The following is a 27640-nucleotide window of genomic DNA, read 5'->3' as shown; positions in this document are numbered from 1 at the left end:
AGGATAAAAACGGTGATGACCTGCGACGTTGCTCTCTGACCACCAATGACCTGAAAAGGGGTGAAAACAAAGCAGGCTTGGAGGACTCGGGGTGTACTCTGGGAGATAACTCCGATGCCTCTGTAAGGGAACGTTTCAAAGAGGTTGAATGCAACAGTAAAGTGGGTTAAGAATGACTTACCTTGAGCCCCCAGGGCTGAGCTCAGTTGGGAAGGTCGGACTCCGGGATTTCCTTTCACGAGGTGAGCCTAATCCTGGCATCCCGGGTTCGATTCCTGCAGCGGGCGCCTGAATTACTTCTCTGTGGTGGGTGGGGCTCCTGCTACAGGGCGTGGGATTAGTCACATGCCGGTGCGTGCGGACCGTAAAACGGACGCGCGTTGACGGCTGTGGATACCCGGCGTTACCCAAAAAAAAAAGAATGACTTACCTTGGCCTCTTGGCCGAGTCCCTACTTATAGTGGCCGAAGTTGACCCGTGGGTGTTGGCCATTTATTGGTTAGTTATGGCGCAGGCGTGAATCGCTCTAGCCTTTAAGGAGCTGATAACAACTGTCAGTAGTGCGGGCCGAAGTTGACCCTAATTGCTGCTGCACCTTAATGCTCCTTTTATGGAAAATGGACTGTTTTGACCCTAATATATATTTAGGGTATATCAACTATATTTTTACTCATTTTAATTTTAACTTTATTCACTTCCAATTGAAATCAAGAATGAAATGATTAATTAAAAGGAATATAAGAACTATTAATAGCCTAAATTATTTAAATGATTATTTATAAACTCAAATGTAATACACATTAAGAATAATTAGTAGATGTATAAGCAAATCATTAGAGAATATTGACATAAAAGGTATAATGAACATTAGCCACCTTAGTCAAAATGAAAAAGTGGACACTATGGCAGAATGACATAGTGGAAATTGTGGCAAAAGTAAAGCTGAGCTTTAGAGCTCGACTTGGAATAGGAAGGGGTTGGCTCGGGCTCAGTTAGAAATGAGGTGTAAAAGTTGGGCTCAAGTTCGACTTAGAGCCTAAATCATTAGCTTAAGCTCGACTTGAGTTTGGCCTGATTTCAGGCTTAAATAATTTTTTATTCACAAACTAGAGGACTTCTCTGTGTTGGTTAGGAACATTTGCAAATGATAAGTTAGCTGAGGGTGGGGAAATTGAGTGGGAGAAGCCCGCATTCATAAGCAAAAGAGAGGTTAAAAGTTTCAAGGGGTTTCCAATTTGTGACAAGGAAAGGGACGGTAGTGGAGAGCTTTTGCAAGCTCTATTTGCCTTGAGCAAATTGTCCCATATCGAAAATTGTTAAGGGGGAGAGCCTCTTCATCTATATAAAATTGCATCCCTTTTAATTCTATTTTAATAATAATAAAAGTTGAAGAATTAGTAGTTTTAAATTCAATGTAGGATGAGAGTTATAGATAGAAAAAAAGTATTAGAAAATTTATTGATATAATGTAATAGATTATTGTTATTTTTAAATGAAGCAATAGTTAAAATTAATAACTTAAATGAGTAAGAAATTGCTGAAAAATTAATTGGTTTGAAATTAGAAACAAGCCTATTACCAAGCTAGTTGAGCTGTTCACGAGTCGAAACAAGTTAAATTCTTCCCTTGAGATTTGATAAAAAAATAAGGACCTCCTCTTAAATTTCAAAAATCCTATGGACATCCTCTGAGATTTCAAAAATACCACATACATCTCTTGATATTTGATTTTTGGAACACTTACACTTCTAAAAAGACTTGCCTTTTTGCAAAATACAAGGAAAGATTTGTATCAAACTTTCAGAAATATTTGTGGAATTTTTGAAATCTTTAGGGAGGTCAGTGTCTTTATATCAAATCTTAGGGGAGGTTAGCATCTTTTACCCTAAAAAAATTAGAAAATTTGTTAATACAATGTAAACAACTTATAAATAAGCTATAGTTGAAAAAAGTAATGAGCTCAAAATTAAAATTGAGCCCATTATTGAGCCTAGTAGAGTTGTTCATGAGTTAGACCCATCTATGCTCAGACTAAACAAACCTAAAACTTGGGTTGAGGTACCATTCATTGAAATAATAAAACGGGTCTGAATGAGCTTTTAAAGAGTCGAGCTCTTGAGTGGTTTGGTTCATTTGTAGTTCTAAGCATATCATTCACTTATTTATTCTTCACATATTTTTCAAACTAGCCATGACCATGACTCCTCAATTTAAAAAAAATATATATATGAAAAATAGGCAAGAGTTAAAGGATATTCTAGTTTGATAAAGGATGTTTCGAGTAGTTATATAGTAGTTATGGATAATTGTAAAGGTTTTCTGAACATTTAGCCCCCATTTGGGAGCATTTAAAAGAAAGTGTTTATATCACTTATCACTTTAATAAGCATTTTTATAAAAAAAAAGAAGTGGCAATTGACTTACATTGTAAAAAGTACTTTTCCAAAACCACTTTTTAAAAACTATTTAAGTGAATTTTGAAACACAATTTAAGATAACTTTTTGACAACTTATAAGTGGTACTGTTTATAGACGGGGTCAATTTTATAAATATAAGAATACTTAGAGACCATTTTATAATTTAAAAAATACATTAGAATATAATCATATATTATTTTATTATGTATTATAATTTATTAATTCTTGATGAAATATAATTCGGTTCTGAAATGAAGAAGAACCATATATTAATTTAAATTAATATTAAAAATTAAGAATATTAATTTAATTAATAAAATTATTTTAACATAAATTATTATGACAGTAATATGTTATAAATATAAATTAAGAACAAGATGATTGTTAATAAAAAAAAATATTATATTATTTTTACATAATAAAAATATTTAAGAATTAATTAAAAATAAAACCAACATAATTATTAATTAACTAAAATTAGTTATTAATACTAAAAAACATAAATTAAAGTGAGAATCATGTTTTATAAGTATACATTGATAACAAGATCATTGTTAGTTATTAAATAGTATTATATTATTTTAGTTAATGAAAAATATTTAAATTTTAATTAAAAATTAATATAATTATCATTCAATTTTTTAAATATAAAAATATTAATATTTTTATTTAATATACATTTAGAAACACATGTTAGTCATTATAATTTAATTCTAGATTGAATAAAAACTATTTATTAATTTGAATTAACATTAAATAAGTTAAAATTTTAAATTCTATCAATAATGCTATTTTTATCATAATTTAATATGATATCAATTGCTATAAATATACATTAATAACATGATTATTATTAATTAAAATAATAATTTTATATTATTTATGATATAAAATATTCAAAGTTTAATTATAAATAATTAAATTTAATTATCAAGAAATTTTTAATTAAAAAATATCAATATTGTAATTGAAAATATATTTAAAAATAATCATAAAATACCTTATAATAAAAGTACCGCTTATTTTAAATACAATCAAACACCAATTATAACTTTCAACATTTTTTCAGTACTTATTTTTAGGACTTATTAAATTGAATACTTTTTTTTTTTTTTTTTCCTGAAAAACACTTTCACAGTGGTTTTAAATGATCCCCAAATAAAATTAGATCAATTATAGAAAAATAGAGCATTTTAATTTTATTAGGAGAGCAGTCCGAAAAAGTTATAGGAGTATTTTGGATTTCCAAAATTAGAATTCTCTTTTCAGTATTAGATTAAATTAGAGATAAATGTTCTACAACTACATATTAAGCTCGAAAATTAACTTCCGCCTGGCTGGGCCTTCAATCTCGGCCCAACCCAAAACATAAATAGGCCCAACCCAGTTCAAAAACCCACACCCAAACATGAATATTGGGCTGGGTTGGGGTTGGTTCAACCGGCCCACATTACGCAGATGGGATTTTATTTACTTGCCGAAGAGGAAACAAGAAATAAAAGCAGCTGGAGTGGAGAGAGAAACGACCAAAGGAGTGAGCAATCGAAGATGGCAGCATCGGCTATGGTTCTAGATCCAAAACCCTCTTCGGAGCCACCGGCTTCAAGGTACGATCCGCAGGAGCACTCGACGGTCTCCTCTTCCGATGACGACGACCTCTACGGCCGTCTCAAGTCTCTGCAACGCCAGATCGAGTTTGTGGACATTCAAGAAGAGTACGTGAAGGACGAGCTCAAGAACTTGAAGCGAGAGCTTCTCAGGGCTCAAGAGGAAGTCAAGAGGATCCAGTCGGTGCCTCTCGTCATCGGGCAGTTCATGGAAATGGTAGATCAGAACAACGGTATTGTCGGATCCACCACGGGCTCCAACTACTACGTTCGGATCCTCAGCACTATCAACCGCGAGCTTTTGAAGCCTTCGGCGTCCGTGGCGCTGCATCGCCACTCCAATGCCCTCGTTGACGTTTTGCCGCCCGAGGCCGACTCCAGCATCTCGCTTTTGAGCCAGTCTGAGAAGCCCGATGTTACATACAACGTTAGTTCTTTTTCCTTCTTATTTGTTTGTTTGTTTTTTTTAATCTTCAATTTCTATTTTGATTTTGTTATTATGGGCATCCTTAGGGTTTCGCATTTAGATATTCCTGTAGTTATGTTTGGGGAATTGATTTTGGGGTCTGTAGGGATTCTTTCATGTCTTTAATGTAATGGGATTTGGTTAGGGTTCTTTCATGATATGGAAGATTTCACAATTTAGGTTTAATAGGAGAAATAATCATGATTAGAGCTGAGTTTCAAAAAGAACTATTAATTGTGTTATAAGTATTGCTAATTTCATCATTAGTCTTTTCATTGGCTGGAGAGGGTAATCGTAAGAAAATAGAAAACTGGAACGAAAAGCTGTAGTTAGTCTTTTCTACTGTCCAAGTTGGTTATCAGTCAGATTTGCTTAGTAGACCTTATCACCTCACAGTAAGGACGTTTCTGAATCTCTTCGAGGGCTTAGCTTTGTGTCGATTACTTAGTGTTTATGATTATTAAAGAACTGTGATTAGGGCTCAAATGTTTATTTATGATTTTATAGACTGTGTGGGCAATTTATAATTGAATCAATTTCTTATATTCTTCAATATCCCTTTCTCAATTAGTTAGTTGTGCTTATGTTGTGCATAGATGGGGTTTGTTATGGTTAGATTCACTAGAAACTCTTCATTTTTCTCATTGGCAGGAATTAAACCTTCACCATTCCATTCAAGTTTTGGCATTTAATTTTTTAAGTACATGGATTTATTAGGATGCATTTTTGGAGTTTGGCCTGCCCATGATCATATAAAGTGGCAGAAAATGATTCACGTAGCTGACCCCACCTAATGGGAGGCTTGCATTTTTGTTGTTATTTTTTTCAGAGTTTGGCCTATTTGATTCATGCTGTTCTGCATCCAGGGGATTACTAATTACAAACTTAAATTCTAAAAGATTACCTCTACAAGAAACAAAGTTAAAAGGAAAAAGGAGTTGAAGAAGTTGAAGTTCAATGTCAACTACAGTAAGACTGGAAGTAGGGTTCTCATGGTGCAGTGATAATGTTTTTGAAAATCATTTCTTGGAATCTTAACAAGTTTAGGTGATGGCAACAAGAAGGTTGTTGTCAAGAGTTTTTGAAAATATGGAGGGAGTATGCATTGTCTCTAGGAGACAAAATGGAAGAAGGGTGATGCTCAAGAAGTGAGGAATATTTGGGGGGTAGGAAAGGGCAGTAGTAGAGGTCTGGTGGGAAAAGGTATAGCAAGGAATTATCATGCTGTGAATTGTGAAGAAACTTGAGAGAGGCATAATAGTCAAAGGTGCAAGGCGCATTGAGGGACAAGGGGTACTTGGAGCCTAGGAGCAAAGTGAAGGTGTGTGCAGCATGTCCCTCATGAAAGCGAGGCAGAAATTTATTGAAATTGTGCGTATAATGCTCTGTATGGTGGATAACTGATTTATGAACTCATTAGCAGCAATGTTTGAATTAAAATACCAAAATATTCAATACTAAAGCATAAAAATGCATAGAAATACCATGTGGCAAGCAAAACAAGCATAGTTCAATATTAGCATGCAAGAGTTCAAGTTTCAAACTACAAAGGAATTGAAATTGCCAAACCTAAGGTCCAAAAGAATTGACAACATAGTTCAATATCAAAAGACAAGAGTACAATTAAAGATTCCAAAATCTAAAATCTAATAGTCCTCAACAATCATAAGATATCATCATCATCTTCTTTATCATAATTTTCTTCTCCAACATCTTCTTCCTCTTTGGTCTCCTTGGCACTAGCCTCTTGGATCTCATCTTCATTTAGTCCCAATGTTGTAGTCCTAGCATGGTTTTAAATAACGGTCGCAATCGTTATGTAATGCCGTTACGTCATATTTTTTGGGTTATCGATTCCGTTACACATTGCAAAATTGGTGGGAAGAAAAATCACGGATTTAGCGGCCGTTATGGACTGCGACCATTACGTATAGGCTGCTATGGCCTTTATATAAGGGCTACAGGACTATTACATAAAAAACAATTAATTTATTTTTTATTTTTCTTCTCACTTTTTCCCTCTCTTTCATAAATCATTCTCAATATACCATGTGACGAGAGGGGGAAAGGATTATAATGAGGATGACAATGAAACAAAATTTTCTATTTCTTTAAATACTCACAAGAGATGCATTAATTAACAATTTGAAAATACTAACTTGTTAGGAAAATATTTTATTTTGATAATATTAGTAATGTGATATTTATGTTCTATATTTTTCAACTTCAACCTTCTTTCTTTTTTAGCTATTTTATATTTGTATTATTCGTATGTCTTATGTGTCTAATAGATTAATGGAGTGTATAATTTATTTTGTTTTATTACTTAATTTAGCACGCATGAGAATTTATCACAGATAAGAACAATGAGAAGTATTACGTACACACACATAATTTTTCTATCTATGGTGGTTTAAATTAAATGTACACTTGTTGCCCTTACCTAATAATTTAGTTACTCGAATTAAAGGATCCGAAATACACTAAAACTCTTTCCAAGAAGGGCTAAAAGCTTAAAACATGAAAGTACGCTAATAAGCATGAGGTTGTGCGTGCTTCAAAAAAATTCACGGCTATTACACCTGCTTCCCATTATGTAACATTTGCTACTCCCGCTTCCTGTTACACCCGTTACTGCTACGTTACGCTACCCGCTACCACGATTTAAAACCATGAGTCTTAGAGTGCTAGATGAAGCTCATCCTCTTGACGATGATGACACATTATCACCTATTTTTGATCTAGTGAGATGCGGGGGCCTCATTACTCTAGCAGCTTTGTCAACAACACCCCATGTCAAAGAATCATCTTCAAACACACAATCACCATCCTCTTTAGAATTGCTGTCCATTATATCAATTAGCTACTAATACTATCAATGTCCTTTAGAGGGAAGGGGTCAATGGCATCCCCCTTGTTTTATCAGGACCTCAAAGTTAGATTATGGTTCATAAACACCAAATCATTCAAGCATTGTTGGGCTACCCTGTTCCTCCTTTTTCCATGAAGCTGCAAGAAGTGAAAAATACGATGAATAATGATTCTAAAAAGTAGTTGTAATAAACCAAGAATTTTATGGTCTTTAACTCACAATTTCTTAATGACTCGCACATTGGAATATGATCCAACATTACATGGGAGGCTAAGAATTCCTATAGCATGCAAGTTCAGAGCTAATCCAAATGAGATCCACCATTCCATTGATATTTAAATAAATTTCAAATGAATACCTACTAGCTAAGTAGCTAAATTTATTTTAAAGAGGAATAAAAATGCATGTAAATACTAACTAAAACAAAATTAGGTAAAAGCCACTTCACCTAGTGCTTTTGTCTTCCTTTGTCTCATTGTCATATCAATTTCGAAGAGGCCTTTAACGGTAGCGTAATTTGCCAAATCATTTGAAATTTATCTTGCAGTTTAGTGGATGGCACCAGCATTGCAATGCATTTGTACAAAATTTCTTTATCTTGCTCAATTTTGGGGTTTGATTTTACTATGGGTTCAAGATTTGTTCAATTGCATGCGAAGGTTGAATATGGCATCCCCAAACTCACCGCAATAATTTCAAATGCTTCCTTGAATTTATCCTCTCTATCATTGAAAGCCTTAACCTCATTCATAGCTTCCTAAATATATCACATTATAGGTTCCTTTTTCCCATCAACCAATTGGAGTGCGCAAACAAGTGGACTGGTCAATTTAAGGGCATAAACAAGTTCTCCAAAAAGGTAGGATTATCTTTTGCTAGTTGTCTCCTTTGCCTATTAACTAATATTCCAATTTTCAAAAGTAAACATCTTCCTCAAGTTGCCCTTTTGAAGGTGTATTGAACAACTAGTGATGAAGTTTGTTGCACATCTTTTCACTGCAAGTGTTAGTAACTCTTTTCTTCCAGTGAATTGCCTCATCAGTGCTAGAGCAACATGGTTATAAATGTGACTAGTGAAAAATATTGCCCTTTTCAAAATTACATGAATTGTAGGCGTCTTCCCAATATCCTTCATTATCAAATTGAGGCAATGGGTGACAAACAGTGTCCAGTGTAAATGTGGCCTTTGTGCTTCCAATGATCTCCCTATTCAAAATCAAAGAGTGGGCCCATTAAAATATTAAAATAAATAATATATACATTATACAATAAAGTTTTAGGAATAAGCTGTTACTTGTTGCAACATGACTTGAGTCATTATTTGTCACTATTTGAATCTCATTTGATTCTCAAATTTCCTCCATTTCATCAAGTAATCTCAACATTCTATTTGCATTCTTGACACTAAAAGCATCAATAACCTTGATGAACACTGGCCACCATGGAGAGTTCACTAAGAAGTTTAGTATGCCCATGTTGGCAACCAAATCCCTCCAACCATAGGACATAATTGAACATCCATATTTTGCCCAGTCATCCTCGTGGGCCTTCATCAATTTTTTTTTGTTTAACTTCTTTCTTTGGGAAAGGAATTCTCACTTAATAATAGCTAAGCGATATTATTCTAGGACCTTATTGCCTAAGCAATTGAAGTGCCACAGCAAAATTTTCCAAATATACAACATTAAATTTTATTTTAGCATCATACATCCACCTAGCAAAATCTGTACATGCCTTCTTTTAGTTCTTTCTTGCACGCCTCATTAATGGATGTTTGCTTTATCTTCCCTTCTTACCTACTTTGAATAACTTCCTTGGATTGATAGTGTAATGCAAATCCATATGCCTGGTTTGTTTTGATTCTTTAAGGTGGGCTGGGTTGAGGTGACTTGCTACTCGATTGGCGAGAACTTCAACTTTCACCACTGGACACTATCTTATCACAAGAGTCAATTTCTTGAACCATCCTCTTGATCTTCACCATGACCATCTATTCCATCAAAATTAACCAATAATTCATTTTCCAGATCCACTACTTTTTTTTTAACATACGCTCTCTTATCTACTAACTGACAAGAGTTGGGCACTTAGAGAATTCTTTTACATTTTGAAAACAACCCGCAATATGTTGTTTTGCACGTAATACTCCTACCTTCATTACTTCTTTACAAATATTGCAAGTCACATTATTTCTTTTATTCTTATCATCCAAATGTGCATACTTCCATGCAGGATCCTTCTTTTTCGTGGTTTCAGACTCCATCTACATATCCTGTTGTTTTAAGTTCTAGGAAAGTGTATATTATATTTTAGAAATAAGCCTAAATAAGTTCAAGAAAATCTATACCTATTTTTCCAACAAAATAGCAAATAAATTCATGGAAATTTTTACTATATTTCCAATAACTATATATACTTTGCTGTTATTGCCATCATCAAAAATAAGATTAAAGTCCCTCCGTAGTCCCATTTTGCTGGATTTGAAATCTTAAAAACATAAAACCCAAATCCAAGGGATAGAATTTTTTGGTCAAGAGTAGGCAGATTGATTTGAGCTCCCTCAATCACTCAATAGAAAATAAAGAAATAGACAATAAGAAAAAGAAGAAAAACCTACTCTGGAACTTGGTCTGAGAGAGAGGAAGAAGAAAGTTGTAATTCTAAAACCTACTTGGCTGCTTCTAGTCTTGAACTGTTCGACACTTTGACCTAGTTGAGACAGAGATTAGAAGAAGAGTTAAAGAAGGTGACTTACGTGCTTGAAGAAGTCTTATGTTGGTATATTGTGCGACAAATATGAATGCTCATGCTGGTTAAGAAGAATCAAAGAGTCTCCTCCTTATGCTGGTTCAAATGTGTTGAGAGCTTTGCCTAGGGATCAAAGTGAAATCCAACAAGAGATCTTTTAAAAAAGTTCAAAAAAAAAAAGGGGTAAAAGGAAAACATTCTCTAGGTGCACCTAATTGCACATCTTGCTCCCATGGGCCTCATGTGCCTCTCTGCACCTAACGTAGGTAACCTTGTCTTAGCACCCTTGGGGTGCTAGCCTTGTTGCCTCTTTGCACCTTGCACCTAGCACCTAGGGGGCTTGCTTTAACTACTAGGGGAGAGGGCGGTTTGAGTTGATGATTACATGGTTTTTTTTTTTTTTTTTTTGGGGGGGGGGGGGGGGGGGTGGGTGTTTACAATCAACTATCTAACAAACACAAAGGGGAAAGTTTGGAGTAAAAATTTTTAGGTCTTTATGGGCTGAGCCGAGGGGCCTGTAGATTAGAGAGATGATTTGAAGGGAATTGACCTTCTAGAGCAAATCATGTCAACTAACCCCTGTCACTCCGAAGTAAGCAACATCATGACTATTAAGGGAGTCTTTAGTTTTGTACTATATTCACATAAAAGGAGGGGAGATAGTTCCAAAACAGCATGCATGAGAGAATTTTGAGAGTTGATTCCAAAACAGCATGCATGAGAGAATTTTGAGAGTTGAGTTCTTTCCTTAGTACTTCTTGATTGATCTTTTTGTGTTGGAGAATTCTTTAACTTGGTCAAACTTTAGGGATTGTCCCTCGTTGTCTTTGGTGGATTGGTTGCAACATTTCCCCGTGGAAGGTAGGAAATTCATGTTGGGACCCATGGATTGCTGTTTATCTTGCTGAATGTGGGAGTGGTTAGTTGAGGTCACATCCTTTTCATTGCGAGAATGTGGCTAAAAGTGGAGGGCTTTGTGAGCATAGTCAAAGAGTGGTGGAATACCTTCCAAGTTGAGGGCCCTCTTAGCCATGTATTTGCAAGCAAGCTAACAAGGCTATTAAAGGAGAAAATAATGGAATAAAGAGACTTTTGGCAGTGCTTGCTTCTATGAGTTCAAAAAAAATTTTTGGGGAGGAGCATGATGGATACAAAGGAGATTTGAGTGTCTGTACAAGGAAGACGATGAAGAAATAAGGGTCTAAGAAAGGAGTTCCCCAATATGATTAGGATGGAAGAAATCTCTTGGCATAAAAAATCCAAAGCTCATTGGAGCAAAGAAGGGGATAAGAACATAAATTTTCAAATGCTCATGGTGAAGAGCAAGATGATTGGTTGATACATGACATTTTGTGAGGGGGAGGTGCTTAAAGCTTGATGTAATGGAGTCTATGGAGATAAAGCATTGGGGCTGGATGGGGTTGCAATTGCTTGAAAGGTATTTTGAGGAGTTTCACAACGCTTTTAGTTTTGATTTCTTAAAAGATGGGTGATTAACATCAAAAGGTTATAGGTAATGGGGCCTCTGGACACGTGTCACGAGCTAAGCTTGTTCAGGGCATTATGCTTGCCTGTGACCGCTTGCCTTGTGTGTTTGGGATGGGTTTCCATCATGTAAATACTAGTGTAGGGTTATTTTCCAGTATTTATTTCATTGTAAGCCAAATAAGGCAGTATGACTCCTCGGTCACTTTGATGTTTCCTAGTGCCAGAGTGAGAATAGCCCAGAAAGCTCTTTAGGGGAGGGTGAGTGTTCATCAATCATTGTAAAACTCACTAGCAATTGTCAACGTGCTTGGCCTACTTGCCTCCCTCGCTAAGTACACCATGTCAACAAAGGATTTGTTAATGAATTACGTTTGCTTCAATGTTTACTGCTTGCTTGCCAATGCTTTCATGAATTGATTACTGTTTCTGCTGCTATCTGAATGAATGTTAATGAAAGTGCTTCGTGGATGAATGTTGGTAAACGATAGGTTGGCTAGTTAAACAAGAGTGCTTTAGCTAGCGCCACACGGCCCTTCATAAGGGTGTGAAAATAGTTGGACCGTGACACTTGGTATCAGAGCCAAGGCTCAGTTGCTACGAGAATTCAGTTACCTTCGTTGTGGGATTTTGGAAGCTTTGGTAATTGACCATGGGACCAAATAATGCTGAAAGACTTAGTGCACTGGAAGCATAGGTTGAAGAGACAACCAACAATATGGCCAACGAGATGGCCCAACTGAGGGGACTTGTTGATGAAGTGATGGGATCACAGCAGCATCAAGCAAGTTTGACAAGTGAAATGTCAGAGGACTTTCACCACACTGTGGAAACTTTGCAGGCCCGGATGACTGATTTGGATGCAAAGGTGAATCTGATGGTTCTTGCTATGGGCAACTCCAACACTCCAGGAGTTAGTAAGACCAAGGTACCTGAACCTAGGACGTATGGGGTTGCCGGTGATTTTAAGGAGTTAGGGAACTTCTTGTTTGATATGGAATAGTATTTTCGCGCTGTGAGGATGGCCTCAAAAAAGGTGAAAGTGGATACTGCAACCATGTACTTGGTGGGTGACGCCAAACTGTGGTGGCGTGCTAAGTACAATGACATTGAAAATGGAAATTGTGTAATTGATAGTTGGGCAGACTTGAAGAGAGAGCTCAAGGCCCAATTCTTTCCTGAAAATGTTGAGTACAATGCAAGGAAAAAGCTGAGAGACCTCAAGCATATTGGGCCGATCAGGGAATATGTGAAACAATTTTCTGCTTTGATGTTGGATAACCGGGATATGTTGGAGAATGACAAGTTGTTCTATTTTCTAGAGGGGATGAAATCGTGGGCAAGGACTGAACTTCATAGACCAAGAGTTCAAGACTTGTCTACCGCACAAGCTGCTGCAGAATGCTTGACTGACTACACTGGGGAGAATACCACTTCATCCAAAGGATCTGGCGGAGAGGGAAACAATGGAAAGTCTTTCAAGAAAGGAAAACCCAAGAGTGGGGGAGCCGACTATAAAGCATCAACCTCAAAGGAAGCTTCGTCGTCTCGAGGGTTCAACGCACCCAAGGGAAAAGGTAAACTTGAGTGTTTCTTGTGTCGAGGTCCTCGTAGAGTTTTTGAGTGCCCTCACAAGGCATCACTTAATGCTTTACAGGCTTCCATTGCCGAACATGCACTGGAAGACGATGGGGAAGAAGATGAGACCCTGAGGATGGGTGCAATGCGGCAGGTGAGCGCATTGGAAAAGCAGGCGAAAGCCCCAAATGTTACACGAGCCAGAGGGCTAATGTTTGTGGACTTGAGAATCAATGGGAAGAGCACCCGCGCTATGGTGGATACCGGGGCTACTCATAACTTTGTTTCGCTACCAGAAGCGTGGAGACTCAACTTATCCTTAGAGAAGGATACAAGACGCATGAAAGCAGTTAATTCTGTAGCCCAGCCTACTCTGGGAGTAGTCAAGCAAGTTACTGTGAAGCTTGGGCAGTGGGAAGGTCATGTGAATTTCACAGCAGTGCCATTGGATGACTTTCCAGTCATTTTGGGAATGGAGTTCCTAAGGGGAGCGAAGGCAGTGCTAATGCCTTCAGCTGGTTCCCTATGTCTGATGGGAGATCACCCGTGCATGGTGCAAGCTGTTGCAACGAAAGGAGACGATGGGAAGTTCCTTTCAGCCATGCAACTCAAGAAAGGTTTGAGGAAGGGAGAACAGACATATCTAGCCACGGTGGTGGTAGATAAAGAAGTAGGCAAAGAGTTGGTGCCTACAACCATCAAAGCGGTGTTGGATAAGTACAAGGAGGTGATGCCGGATAAGTTGCCTCACGAATTACCTCCACTTCGGGATGTGGAGCATGAGATCGAGTTGTTTCCAGGAGTGAAACCACCTGCAAAAGGGCCATATCGGATGGCGCCTCTAGAGTTAGCAGAATTGAGGAAGCAATTTGATGAATTATTGGAAGCGGGATATGTTCGCCCTTCCAAAGCACCATTTGGAGCACCGGTGCTGTTTCAAAAGAAACATGATGGGAGCCTGCGGATGTGTGTAGACTACCACGCGCTCAACAAGGTGACAGTGCGCAACAAGTATCCTATTATGTTGATTGCTGATTTATTGGATCAATTGAGTCACGTCAAGTACTTCACTAAACTTGACTTGAGGTCAGGCTACTATCAGGTGAGAATTGCTGATGGGGATGAGCCGAAAACTACTTGTGTGACACGGTATGAGGCATATGAATTCTTGGTGATGCCATTCGGGTTGACGAATGCGCCTGCAACATTCTGTACCTTGATGAACCAGGTTTTCCGTGAGTACCTTGACAAGTTTGTCGTGATGTACTTGGATGACATTGTTGTCTATAGTTCCACTCTGGAGGAACATAAAGAGCATCTGCGGAAGGTGTTCGATAGGCTGAAGGGGAACAGTTTATATGTGAAGAAAGAGAAGTGCTCTTTCGCTCAGCAGAGCATCAAATTCCTTGGTTATGTGATTGAACAAGGTCATATCAGAATGGATATGGAGAAGGTAAGGGCAATTCAAGAATGGAAGATCCCAATGACAGTGAAAGAGTTGCGTTCCTTTCTTGGCCTTGCCAACTACTACAGGAAGTTTGTAGAGGGGTATTCATGGAGAACGGCCCCTATGACAGAACTACTAAAGAAGGGTCATGGATGGAACTGGACAGAGGAGTGTCAGGGAGCCTTTGATGACTTGAAGGATGCCATGATGAGAGATCCGATACTGGCTCTTCTGGATGTCATGAAACCCTTCGAGGTACAGACAGATGCATCAGACTTCGCCCTTGGAGGAGTCTTGGTACACAAAGGGCACCCTGTTGTGTACGAAAGCCGTAAGCTTAGTGAAGCAGAGCGGAAGTACACAGCTCAAGAGAAAGAGATGCTAGCGGTGATACATTGTCTCCGTGTGTGGAGGCATTAGCTACTTGGGTCAAGGTTTGTGGTGAAAACAGATAATTCAGGTGTTAGCCATTTCTTCACACAGCCAAAGCTGACACCCAAGCAGGGCCGATGGCAAAAATTCTTGGCAGAATTTGATTTCTTATTTGAGAACAAGGCGGGGCGATTGAACCAAGTCGTGGATGCACTGAGTAGAAAGGCCGAACTGGCGGCCTTACAAATGGTAGCACATTTGACTTCAAGTACTGTTACCACAACGATGTGGGAGCGCATCAAGGAGAACTTAGCCAAAGATCCAGTTGCGCAGAACTTAATGAAACTTACCGAAGAAGGGAAGGCACGACAGTTCTGGATGGATGATTAATGATGACCCATGGTAATTGGCTCTTTGTGCCACGAGCAGCTGATCTGAGGAAGACATTGCTGAAGGAATGTCATGATACAATGTGGGTCGGACATCCAGGATGGCAGTGCACTTTGGTCTTGCTGAAGCGGGGGTACTATTGGCCGCACATGCATGATGATGTGGTTGATTATACCCGAACTTGTCTCACTTGGCAACAAGACAAGGTGGAGCGGAGGAAAATTGTTGGGTTGTTGGAGCCCCTACTAGTACCGTCCAAACCGTGGGAAAGTGTCTCATTGGACTTCATCACCAACCTGCCCAGAGTGGGAGACACAAGGTCTATACTTGTTATTATAGACAGGTTTTCGAAGTATGGTACATTTATAGCTGCGCCGAAGTACTGTTCGGCAGAGGAGACAACACAGTTGTTTTTTAAGAACATTGTGAAATATTGGGGTGTTCCCCACGACATTGTTAGTGACCGAGACTCAAGATTCACCGGCAACTTCTAGATAGAACTTTTCAGAATCCTCGGTTCACAACTAGAAATCTCTTCGAGTTATCACCCACAGACAGATGGACAGACGGAGAGATTCAATGGGCTACTTGAAGAGTACTTGCCCCACTTTGTCAACGCCAACTAGAAGAATTGGGTGCAACTACTTGATGTGGCTCAGTTCTGTTTCAATGCCCAAAAGTGCTCCACGACCAACAAGAGTCTTTTTGAGCTTGTTACAGGCTAGCAGCCGCTGTTACCTCACACAGTGGATGAGCTGTACAAAGAAAAGAGTCCCAGGGCGCACGTCTTTACCAAAGAATGGAGACAGAATGCTGAGATTGCCCGAGCCTACCTAGAGAAAGCTACTAAGCGGATGAAGAAGTGGGCAGATCAGGGGAGAAGACCGCAGCACTTCAACGTAGGTGACTTGGTGCTTGTTAAGCTCAATCCTGAACAGGTCAGGTCACTACGAGGACGAGATAGGAGACTATTTCGCAAATATGAAGGACCAGTCCCCATCTTGGCCAAAGTCGGGAAGGTCTCCTACAAAATCAACCCTCCGACTTGGATGAAAGTGCATCCTGTGTTTCACGTCAACTGCCTCAAGCCGTACAACGCCGACACCGACGATCTAAGCAGAAATCAGTCAGCCAGAGCAGAAGTGAGTATAGTGCAACCTGACAGACGTGAAGTTGAAGATATCCTTGCAGACAGAGAGTTCACATCCTCAAGGAAGAAGCGGCAGGAATTCTTAGTGAAGTGGAAAGGCCTTGGTGACGAAAAAATTAGCTGGGTTTCTGCGGAAGAGATGCAACTGTTCGTAGCCGAAGTCGAAGTGTACCTAGCGTCAAAGTCTACGAGGACGTCGACCGCATAAGTGGGGGAGAATGTCATGAGCTAAGCTTGTTCAGGGCATTATGCTTGCTTGTGACTGCTTGCCTCGTGTGTTTGGGATGGGTTTCCATCATGTAAATACTAGTGTAGGGTTATTTTCCAGTATTTATTTCATTGTAAGTCAAATAAGGCAATATGACTCCTCAGTCACTTTGATGTTTCCTAGTGCCAGAGTGAGAATAGCCCAGAAAGCTTTTTAGAGGAGGGTGAGTGTTCATCAGTCATTGTAAAACTCACTAGCAATTGTCAACGTGCTTAGCCTACTTGCCTCCCTCGCTAAGTACACCATGTCAACGGAGAATTTGTTAATGAATTACGTTTGCTTCAATGTTTACTGCTTGCTTGCTAATGCTTTCATGAATTGATTACTGTTTCCGCTGCTATCTGAATGAATGTTAATGAAAGTGCTTCGTGGATGAATGTTGGTAAACGATAGGCTGGCTAGTTAAACAAGAGTGCTTTAACTAGCGCCGCACGACCCTTCACAAGGGTGTGAAAATAGTCGAACCGTGACAACACGGAATGAGATGGTGGACTCTCAAGCTTGTAGTTTAAATGTGGGTGTGATGTGTGAGATTCATGTGGAGATGGCGTATGATCATTTAAGGGAAAAAGACAATGATCTCTTCTAGGCTGTTTTTTTTTTTTTTTGCAAAATATTAGGTTAGGTCTGTGTCATTTTGCCAAATCTTAGGAGAGTTTGTAACCTAATAGCATGGGTGTGATGTGTAAGATTCACGTGGAGATGGCTTATGATCATTTAAGTAAGGGAAAAAGACGATGACCTCTCCTAGGCTGTTTTTTTTTTTTTGCAAAATATTAGGGTAGGTCCGTGGCTTTTTGCCAAATCTTTGGATAGTTTGTTACCTAATAGCATGGTTGTTAAATTGATATTTGAATTGTGAATCAAAATCCCAATTTTGTGATTTGAGAATCGAGTTGGATTGTAAAATTTGGTACAAACTTCCAAAATTGGTTTTAAATGTTATGCATATGAACAACCAGCCAAATAGTTAAACACATTTAAATTTGACAATAAAAAATTATATTTCATGTGGGATAGTGTTGTATAAGGGATTTCAGGGTCTGAAAAATATTTCACAAGAGCTAATTTGAATGTACACATTGGGAAGGACAATGAAGGATATGAGTGGATACATGGATGACATGGATATGGAGATAAAAATGAGCTTGGTGATTCGATTTTAGATTTTTCCTTATCTTATGATTTGGTTGTATTGGATACATGTTTTAAGAAAAGAGAAGGATACTTAATAACCTTCAAAAGTGGATCGAATAAAAGTTGAATAGATTTTTTGTTAGAAGGGGGGAATCGTTTATCTTGCAAGAATTGTAAAGTTATTCAAGGTGAATGCTTGTCTACATAACATAGAGTCTTTGTAGTAAATGTATGTACTTGGAAGTGGAAGAGAAAGAACAAAATAAATCAGGGCAAGAGGACTAGGTGGTGGAGCTTGAAGGGAGAGTGTAAAAAAATTGAAAGATAGAGTGATCAAAGAAGGGGATTGGATATTAGGGGATAAGGGAGATGTGAACAATATGTGGGATAGGATGGCTAACTCTATTAAAAATATAGCAAAAGAGATTTTAGATGAATTTGGAGGAATTGGGGAAGATTCTTAGGCAGTAGAGGAGTTGGTGATGAGATCAAGATCTCCAAAAAGCTGTAAAGAGAAAAAGAATTTAGTACAAAACATGGCAAAATGTAGAAGCATAGAATACTTTGAAAAGTATAAAGAGGCAAGAAAAGATGCAAAGAAGACCATTAGTGAATCTTAATGTAGAGCTTATGATAATTTATATAAGAGGCTAGATACAAAAGAAGGAGAAAGTGACATATATAAACTTTCCAAAGCTATAGAGAGAAAGTGCAAAGACCTAGGTGTGGTAAAATGTACAAAGGATGAGAATGATAATGTCGTGGTTAAAGAAGAAGATATAAAAAAGAGGTGGTGAAGACACTTTGGTACGTTGTTTAATGAAAACCAAAGTGAAAACCTGAACTTAGAATTGATAGAGGAGGAAAAGACTATTCGTAAAATTAGAGTTAGAAAGTATGAAAAGTGGGAACTCTATAGGACCAGATAACATCCTAATTAAAGTTTGGAAGTGTCTAAGAGATATTGGAGATGTATGGTTAACAAATTTTTCGACACTGTATTAAAAACCAAGAGAATGTTGGAAGAGTGGAGGAAAAGCACAATAATACCTTTATAAAAGATATTCAAAACTGTCATATCTATCGCGAGATCAAACTTATGAGTCATAGGATAAAACTGTGGGAAAGGGTAATTGAACAAAGAATAAGGTTAGAAATGAGGGTCTCGGAGAATTAATTTGGTTTTATGCTTAGGAGGTCAACAACAGAAGCTATCCATTTTTTAAGAAGGTTGTTGGAAAAGTTTAGGGAAAAGAAGAAGGATTTACTTATGGTTTTTATTTACCTAGAGAAAGCATATGATAGAGTACCGAAGGAAGTCCTTTGGTGGGTTTTGGAAAAGAAGGGAGTATGCAGTAGATATACTGATGTCATTAAGAATATGTACAAAAGAGTAATGACCAGCGTTACAAAACGGGGAGAGTCTAAAGAATTTCTAATCACAACAGGGGTGCATTAGGGTACTACTTTAGTCTGTATCTTTTTGCTTTAGTGATTGATGAACTCACTAGGAATATCCAAAATAAGATACCTTGGGATATGTTGTTTGCAAATGATATTATTCTAATTGATGAAAGTAGAAATTGAGTAGAATATAAGTTAGAACTTTGGAGAAAAACTTTAGAGTCTAGAGGCTTTAGAATAAGTAGATATAAGGTAGAATATATGAAGGAACACTTCAAGTGTGCTATGTGATCATAGAATACCCTTAAAATTAAAAGTAAATTTTATAAGACACCTATAAGACCAGTCATGCTATTTGGATTAGATTGTTGGGCGACTAAGAAGCAACATATTGAAAATGTAAAAGTTGCAAAAATGCGGATGCCAAGGTGGATGATTGGTGTAACTTGAAAGGATAAATTAAGAAACAAACATATTTGCAATAAGGTAGGCATAGCTTTAGTAGAAGATAAGATAAGAGAGGGCGACTTAGATGGTTTGGGCATTTAAAGCATAGGCCGAATAATGCTCCAATGAGGAGTGAGTTAGTTATTGTTAGTGTTTGTAGAAGGGGCAAAGGTAGACCTAAAATAACCTAGAATAAGGTAGTGAGAAGGGATCTTATAGCCCTTAAGCTGGCGGAGGAAAGTGCCGTGGATCAGGCGATTGGTGGAAAAGGATTCATATAGTCATTCCCACCTAGTGGGACTTAAGGCTTGTTGTTGTTGTATGCTTTCCTTAAAGGTGGGACTTAAGGCTTGTTGTTGTTGTATACTTTCCTTAGATAATAAAATGTAAAGGAAGGAGTCAAAAAATAAAAATAAAAAAAATGAATTTTATATTGTTTAAGGAAAGGAATCAACAAAGTAGAAACTAATAAGAACTAGAAATTTGGTGTCTATCAACAATATAAAAAAAAAAAATCTTATTTCACGCACGCAAATGCTTTCTCTACTTGAAAATTAAAAAAAAAGACAATTATGTCCAACAAAATTGATAATAATTGAACAAACCACTGAAAAAACATAATGAAATTTGAGTATCACATTAGCCTAGGAGTGTTCTACCCCTTCTTCTCAATGGTAGAATCCTATACTCCTCCAAGTGTGAAGAAGGGTTTTGTGAAAGCAACACAAAACCTAAAGTTGTCTCTTTTTTCTAGTGCACAAGTGAGATAAACGAGGAATAGAAAGTAATTGTGTAAAAAAGCAATAAAAAAAGAAAGGCATTTTTTTGGGTGTTAAACTTGATAGGTCTAGAACTGTGTGAATTGATGGATCCAGATCGCATTGTTAGATTCAATAGGTAAATTGATTGATTCGGGCATCGATACAATTGTTTTTTTTATTCTTTAGCAAGGGTCAAATTGTGTTGGTGTGGAACTTGATAATGTATGAATCAAAATCACGAATTGTAAGATTCGAAGAACTATGCCCAAGGGAGGTCTGCATCTTTTTCCCAAACTGGAAGGGAGGTTCATGGAATTTTTGGAACTTCAGGGGAGGTTTGATTCTTTTGCCCAGGGAGGCAAGTTTCTTTTGCCTTTTAAGTTAAGAATTTGTTCTTTTTATGTCGAGGAAGATGAGCTTCATTGGAAAAATAGTTACTTTGTATTAAAAACTGCATATCCACCTCAAATTTCTCTATTCTTATCAACAATAGCCCTATGGTTTTCTTCAAATTATTGAGAGGTTTGAGTTAAGGAGGCCCCATCTCCTTTGTTATTCATCCTTGTTATGGAAGCACTTAGCAAGATTCTAACAATGGCTCTGGAGGTCGCTCTCTTGCAAGGCTTTAAATGTTGGAAAGCTGATAGAGAAAAGGTGATGTCCCATTCACTGTTTTGGAATGTGGATACTATCATTTCTTTTGTGAAGTGGATGCCGAACATAGTCTTCAATTTTTAGATGTAGTTTTTAATGTTATGAAGCAATCCTCAGGGCTCAAGGTGAATTTGAGTAAGAATGAGTTAATATATTTAGAAGTCTGGAGATGGAGTAGATGGTGTTTTTTGAGCAGAGGTTTTGGGGTGTGAGGTTGACATTTTGGAAGCTTCCCTCAGCATAGTTGGAGCTGCCACTTGGTGCCAAATTTAAGGAGAATTCTTTAAGGACTCCCATAATTGAGCAGTTCGAAAAGAAACTGGTAGGCTGAAAGAGCAAGTTTTTTTCAAATAATTGAAGGCTTTATCCTCATTAATTCCACCTTATAAACCAACTGGAATGTGTCTTTTGTCTCTTTCCCGTTCATTGTTCTATAGACCAGATTGGGAGTATCCTTGTGCATTGTGGTAGAGCCCTTCAAGCACCATCTCGTAAATTGTAAATTGTTGAATGTTGTCTATGGAGGTATGGGGGGTTAATGATCTCGTCTCCTTCAATAAAGCTCTCTTCGGAAAGTAGAATTCTTGGACAAATGGTGCATCTATGGAGAAAAATCATTGAAATCAAGTGTGGGCTTGACAGAGATGGGTAGATCGTAGGAGAGTAGAGAGCCATGTGGGTTGGGAGTGTGGAAGTGAATAGGAAGGGGCTGGGAAGAGGCTTTCCTTTAGACAGAATTTATTGTTGGCACAACACAGAGGTTTTTCATGGGATAGATGGGGGTTGTGGGAGCCAAATTTAAAATCTGTCTTTTTTACTGTTTTAATGGTGGCATTGTATAAAGAAGCTCTGGTAGAGCTCAAAGGGAGATAAGCCAGAAATTGGATAGTGGTAGCACTTAGCAGACACTGTAAAATCTTACCAAAAGAAGATTTTTAGGACAGGGAGAAGTGGGACCAGCAGCACTTCCCCTAGAGGATGATCTGGATGACTATTGGCCTGAGCAAGGTTGCTGTCCTGGCATGGGAAGCAACCTGCAAGAGAGCGTTTACCTCTGAGAACCTGCAGAATAGTGGTTGGATTTTGTAAAATAGATGCTACTTGTGCCCCAGGTACGATCAGATTTTATCAAATTGATGCTACTTGTCCAAAGGGAGGGGGGGGGGGGGGGGGGGAAGGGCAGCCTGGTGCACAAAGTGCCTGTGTATGCACAGGATCTGAGGATGGGGTGGACCATGATGAGTCTATAGCATGTTGCCTTGCCTTGTATTTTTGCAAGAGGCTGTTTCCACACTTGAAACCTGTGACTTCCACAGGCCACACGACGACTCTAAATTGTGCCAAACTCCCCTTTGAAAGGGCAGCCCGTGCACAAGACTCCTGCATACATGGGGTTCGGGGAAGAGGTGGACCTTGCTTCGGATCCAAGGAGGAAATGGAAATTGTTCAGCATATACCCCTTCATTGTGGATGAACTAGAAAGCTGTGGTAGGTGGCTTTAAGATTGATGGAGCAGATAGTTTCTGAGTAACTTTGCTTGGACAGGAATTAAGACTAACCGAGAGAGGAAAGGCAATCACTATTATTCCTTTATCCATCTGGAATATGTGAAAGAGAGAGGAATAGAAGAGTTTTTGAGGTTATGGAGCTGGATAGTCAGAAGTTCACTGACATTATTCGTACAGTGCTGATTGTGCTGAATTTGTCAAAGATTTCAGTGATATTTTTGATTTTTTTTTCTTGTAAATGATTTTCTTGTAAATGGGTTCCTCCCCCACCCTTTGGTGCTCTTTTGAATACAATATTCTTGCAAAAAAAGGGTTACCTCTGCTTTGGATGTCTGATAAAGGTTTTTATAATCATTATATGTTCTCTCTCTGTCAATGGTTACTTATTTCCTAGTGGATTCTTTTATATTCCTGACGTTTTTTTTTTTTGTTCATTTTTTCTATTTTTATTCTGTTTTGGTCAGGATATTGGAGGATGTGATATTCAAAAGCAGGAAATTAGGGAAGCTGTTGAATTACCCTTGACACATCATGAACTATACAAACAAATTGGAATAGATCCTCCACGGGGTGTGTTGCTTTATGGCCCACCAGGCACAGGTAAAACTATGCTTGCAAAGGCCGTTGCTAATCATACAACTGCAGCTTTTATAAGGGTGGTTGGTTCAGAATTTGTTCAGAAGTATTTGGGTGAGGTATGCTTTATGTTCTCTTCTTGGTTCACATTGCCTTCAGTATTTTAATCTTGCAGTATTTACTGTCTTCATCCTCTTTTATATATTTATTATTTTAGTATTGTCTGTTAGCATGCTTTTCTTACTTTGTAAGGTGATTATCCTTGATGCTCGAACCGCATGACTATTCAGGGTCCTCGAATGGTTCGTGATGTGTTTCGTTTGGCCAAAGAGAATGCTCCTGCAATAATCTTCATAGATGAGGTAGATGCTATCGCAACTGCAAGATTCGATGCCCAAACTGGGGCTGACAGAGAAGTGCAACGAATCCTCATGGAACTCTTAAATCAGGTATTACATAAAATTAAATAATGTTATTAAGCATTTAAGATAAGGTTCGAGGGATTACATTCTCACAAAGAATGACTATAATGATGGTTTGTATGATTATATGTGCATTTTCCATGCTGTGGCAGACTCGTCCCTTTTTCTTGATATTTTGGTTTGAATTCTTTGACAGATGGATGGGTTTGATCAAACCGTGAATGTGAAGGTCATAATGGCAACCAACCGTGCTGACACTTTAGACCCGGCACTGTTACGTCCTGGTAGGCTTGATCGCAAGATTGAATTCCCTTTGCCTGATAGACGACAAAAGCGACTTGTTTTCCAGGTGAGTTGTATGGTAACAGAGTAGATCATCTGCCTTTTTTTATCCATCGGATTCAAGCAAAGCACTTCAATTTGTCATTCATTGTTGACACATGTAAAATGAAAATATATCATGATTAAAGGTTCTTCCTAGATTTTTGGGAAGGTGTGGTGGAACTGTTCTGCTTAGATTCAATACATTGATGTCTAAACCTGCAGTCGAAGGAGTTCAACTGGATGATCAGTTTTCTTCCCTAATTTGCAGAGTGTTAAAACAATCCCCTTTTACTGATTGAACGCTTTCACTGTGTTCTCTGTTTGAAATTATTGGATTCAAAGTTCATTGTCACCTGAAGACGCATTTTAAGTGTTGTTAAAACAATCTCCATTTATTGATTGAACGCTTTCACTGTATTCTCTATTTGAAATTATTGGATTCAAAGTTCATTGTCACTTGAAGATGCATTTTAAGCTATTGCTTACCCTTGTACAGGTTTGCACTGCAAAGATGAACCTAAGTGATGAAGTTGATTTGGAAGACTATGTTTCGCGACCTGATAAAATTAGTGCTGCGGAGGTTAGTTGATTTTGCCACATGATAGGTCCTTAAATTTCAAATACTTGGTTATTTATTGTTAAATATTGAGAATTTAGCTGTATTGTGGTCATAGAATCTTTTGGTGATATTTTTACAAGCTAGATCATGGACTATGTTAATATCTGTTAGTAGTAGGACTAGTATTGGAGGTGGTGGTTTGTAGTTTTTTTTTAAAAGACTGAATGTCTGGCAGTGCAGCTGGTTAATGCGGTGAGTCTATGGGTGTGATACAGTAATGGTTACCCCTTAGATGAAAAAGAAAGGCTTTTTTGTCTCTCTGTGTTGAATTTGAGGGAGAAGATGGTAATACAAATACTGCAATATTATTTTTTTGAGGGTAAAAGACATTCACCTCTCCTAAGGCTTGTCAAAAAGACAAGGACCTCCCCTGAGGTTGTTAAAATCCCATATACCTCTCCTATGAGTAACAGACAAATAACACTGTCAAAAAAGAAATATTTTGAAACTTGTCGTTTGTCATTTCCAGTCATTGAAGCTTATCCTCTCCTCTCCCGTACTTGCTCATTCAACCTATCAATCGTCCCCTCTCCAGAATGGATCCGCCGAGCTTCTCCCTTTGTGGAAGTCTCATATGAGAAGGGAGCCCAGAGCCCACCTTTTCAATTGGTTGGGGTTGTGGGAGCTGAGAGAGGAGCCAATCACCTGTCAGAGGCATCTATTGCCGGAGCCACACTAGTGTTCCCTAGTGGTGTCGTCATTCATGATGTCTTTTGCACGAATTTGTTGGGCGCTCCTTCGTTGTAAGCCAGAGGCCTGTGTGGGACAAGTGCTGCGAGGTCCTAAGTGACATCATCGTTGAAAAACGCAGATGGTCCTGCATCCTTGAAATCTTTTTTGCCTTTGGACTTTCCCTCAGCAAGGAGTGTTGCAAGTCCCCTAAACAGCCCACTCTGACAGCCACTTCTTTGCTTCTCTCATCAACCTCCATTGCACCAACAAGGGCGCCACCGGTGTCAGCACCCATAGCGTGAGAAGAAAAAATTTATTAATTCTTCTAAATTTTTTTTTAATAACCAAAACTGTGAAAGCCTAGAAATATACATGAATTTAATGGCATCCAAAGAAGGATGAGCACAGGGGGGCGTAAAATGCAGGGGTTGTGTTGGAGCTAGTGGATAGCTTCGACAATGACGATGGAGGATTGTGGGTTGCGGGAAGGAGGCTGTGGGTGAGAGCTAAGAGTTTTTACAGGTTAGTGGTTGTGGCGGGGATGTAATGGGGTGTGAGCAATTTTGTTAAGGGCGGAAAAGAGAAAGAAATTATTTTTTGAAACTTTTATTTGACTGCTAACAGAAATGTGAAAGGGGTGGGGGTATGTGTCCCTACACTCCGCATAAGGGGAGGTCTTTGGGATTTTAAGAACCTTAGGGAGGTCTTTGTCTTTTTGGCAAACCTCAAGAGAGGTGAGTGTCTTTTATCCTATCTTTTATTTTGGGCAAATACAGCAATTTTGCACACAATTCATTTTTTGAACTTTAAAAAAAAAAAAAAAAAAATACAGAAAACGCATCAAGATCTTGCATAGCCTGCACTTATTGTATTTTTTGCAGAAAGTGTGTCAAGATCCTGCATAGTCTTGTTAAAAAAGCGTGATTAACTAGTTTGTAATAATTTAAGGCAAAAACTTGCATGAATTTTCAGCCTTTGACATGGAATTGTGTGGATTGGACAAACTTCAATATAAGTGGCGTTGAGTTTTGATGAATTCCTTGTAAAACCAAGTCAAAGACTGAAAACTACATGCTCCTGCACATTGTTTTGAATATTTAATGAACTGTTTGTGTCCCAATTCGGTGCAAAGTGAAAAAGCATAAAATTGTGAAGCTCATTAAACATTCTGCCATGCTTTTATGATGTCTGGTATCTATTTATTTATAGTTGTCTGAATTTAGCCGTTTTTTGTATTGTGTTTGCAGATAGCAGCAATCTGCCAGGAAGCTGGAATGCATGCTGTTCGCAAGAATCGGTATGTTATACTTCCGAAGGACTTTGAAAAAGGCTACCGTACTAATGTCAAGAAGCCAGACACTGATTTTGAATTCTACAAGTGATGATATGTAGAAGCATGTGGGAGCAGCCAGCTCAATGGATATTCATTTGTAGAAGTTTTATTTAGCTGTAGCTTTTAATTATTAAAAAAAAAAAAACAGTTCTTCATTTTAATTATTCCCGTCATGTTTGTGAAGTGTATCTTTGTTTTTGTGTTAATTTCTCCGAAAGTTACAGGGGAAAACATGATTTCGGGCCTGCTGGATGCTATTAAACAAAAAAAGAAAAAAAAAAAAAGAACAGTTGGTTCATCTCACACAAAAATGTGGGTTTCATTATTCCACGATTAATTGTTGTCATAAACTGCAATGCTTGCCAGTTTCCGTGGATAAGCACTGAGTATTGGAATTTTGTTGAATATGGGAGCTGAATGGTTGGCAATTAGGCACGAGCACTGGAGTCTGATTTTCTTCCACACTATTTCTATGGTTACACCGTGAATTCATTCTCTAGGTAAGCCTGGCTATGGATGTATACGTGAAATCACATCCTTTAGCCTCCAAGTCTTGGAATATCAAGCCTCTACAGTGCTGTGGTAATGATGATGGGGTGTTTATTTTGTATAATTTTTTTTGTTACAAGCACGTTGAATTGGCACAGTTTTCTTAGATAGTTTTTGTGTTATTTTTAAGGGTAAAATTTCAGTGCCTGGATGCATGTGCTAAAATTTATTTTATTTATTAAGAGTATTACAGAAGGCACAGTGGGTCTCCATCAAAACCAACATAATTTATGTATAGCTTCCAAGTTTTTGAACCAAAACCAGGGTGGTGCGGTGTCTTGTGAAGTAATTAACACGCTTTCTCACCAAGAAATTAAAGGAGAAAATGGCATTAAATATCCTATCTTTGATTTGTTGAACTTGAGAAACGCTTTGTATTTTGGTCATCATTTTCTTGTTCCATAAAAGGTTGGGTGGACAGAACACTAAACTG

General features: G+C 38.1%; 1 protein-coding gene across 1 annotated transcript; it reads left to right on the top strand.

Moving 5' to 3' along the window:
• The first annotated feature begins 3866 nt into the window (after positions 1 to 3866).
• LOC131159183 (26S proteasome regulatory subunit 6B homolog) lies at positions 3867 to 26969 on the top strand. Its single transcript, XM_058113895.1, has 6 exons — positions 3867 to 4452; positions 23177 to 23407; positions 23579 to 23737; positions 23907 to 24059; positions 24531 to 24614; positions 26573 to 26969. Exons 1-6 carry the CDS (start codon positions 3877 to 3879, stop codon positions 26705 to 26707), a joined length of 1338 nt encoding a protein of 445 aa, XP_057969878.1. The 5' UTR covers positions 3867 to 3876; the 3' UTR covers positions 26708 to 26969.
• Positions 26970 to 27640: the final 671 nt, after the last annotated feature.

This window comes from Malania oleifera, chromosome 7 (assembly GCF_029873635.1).
Source record: "Malania oleifera isolate guangnan ecotype guangnan chromosome 7, ASM2987363v1, whole genome shotgun sequence".
NCBI lineage: Eukaryota > Viridiplantae > Streptophyta > Magnoliopsida > Santalales > Ximeniaceae > Malania > Malania oleifera.
This window is presented reverse-complemented; position numbering and strand designations above follow the sequence as displayed.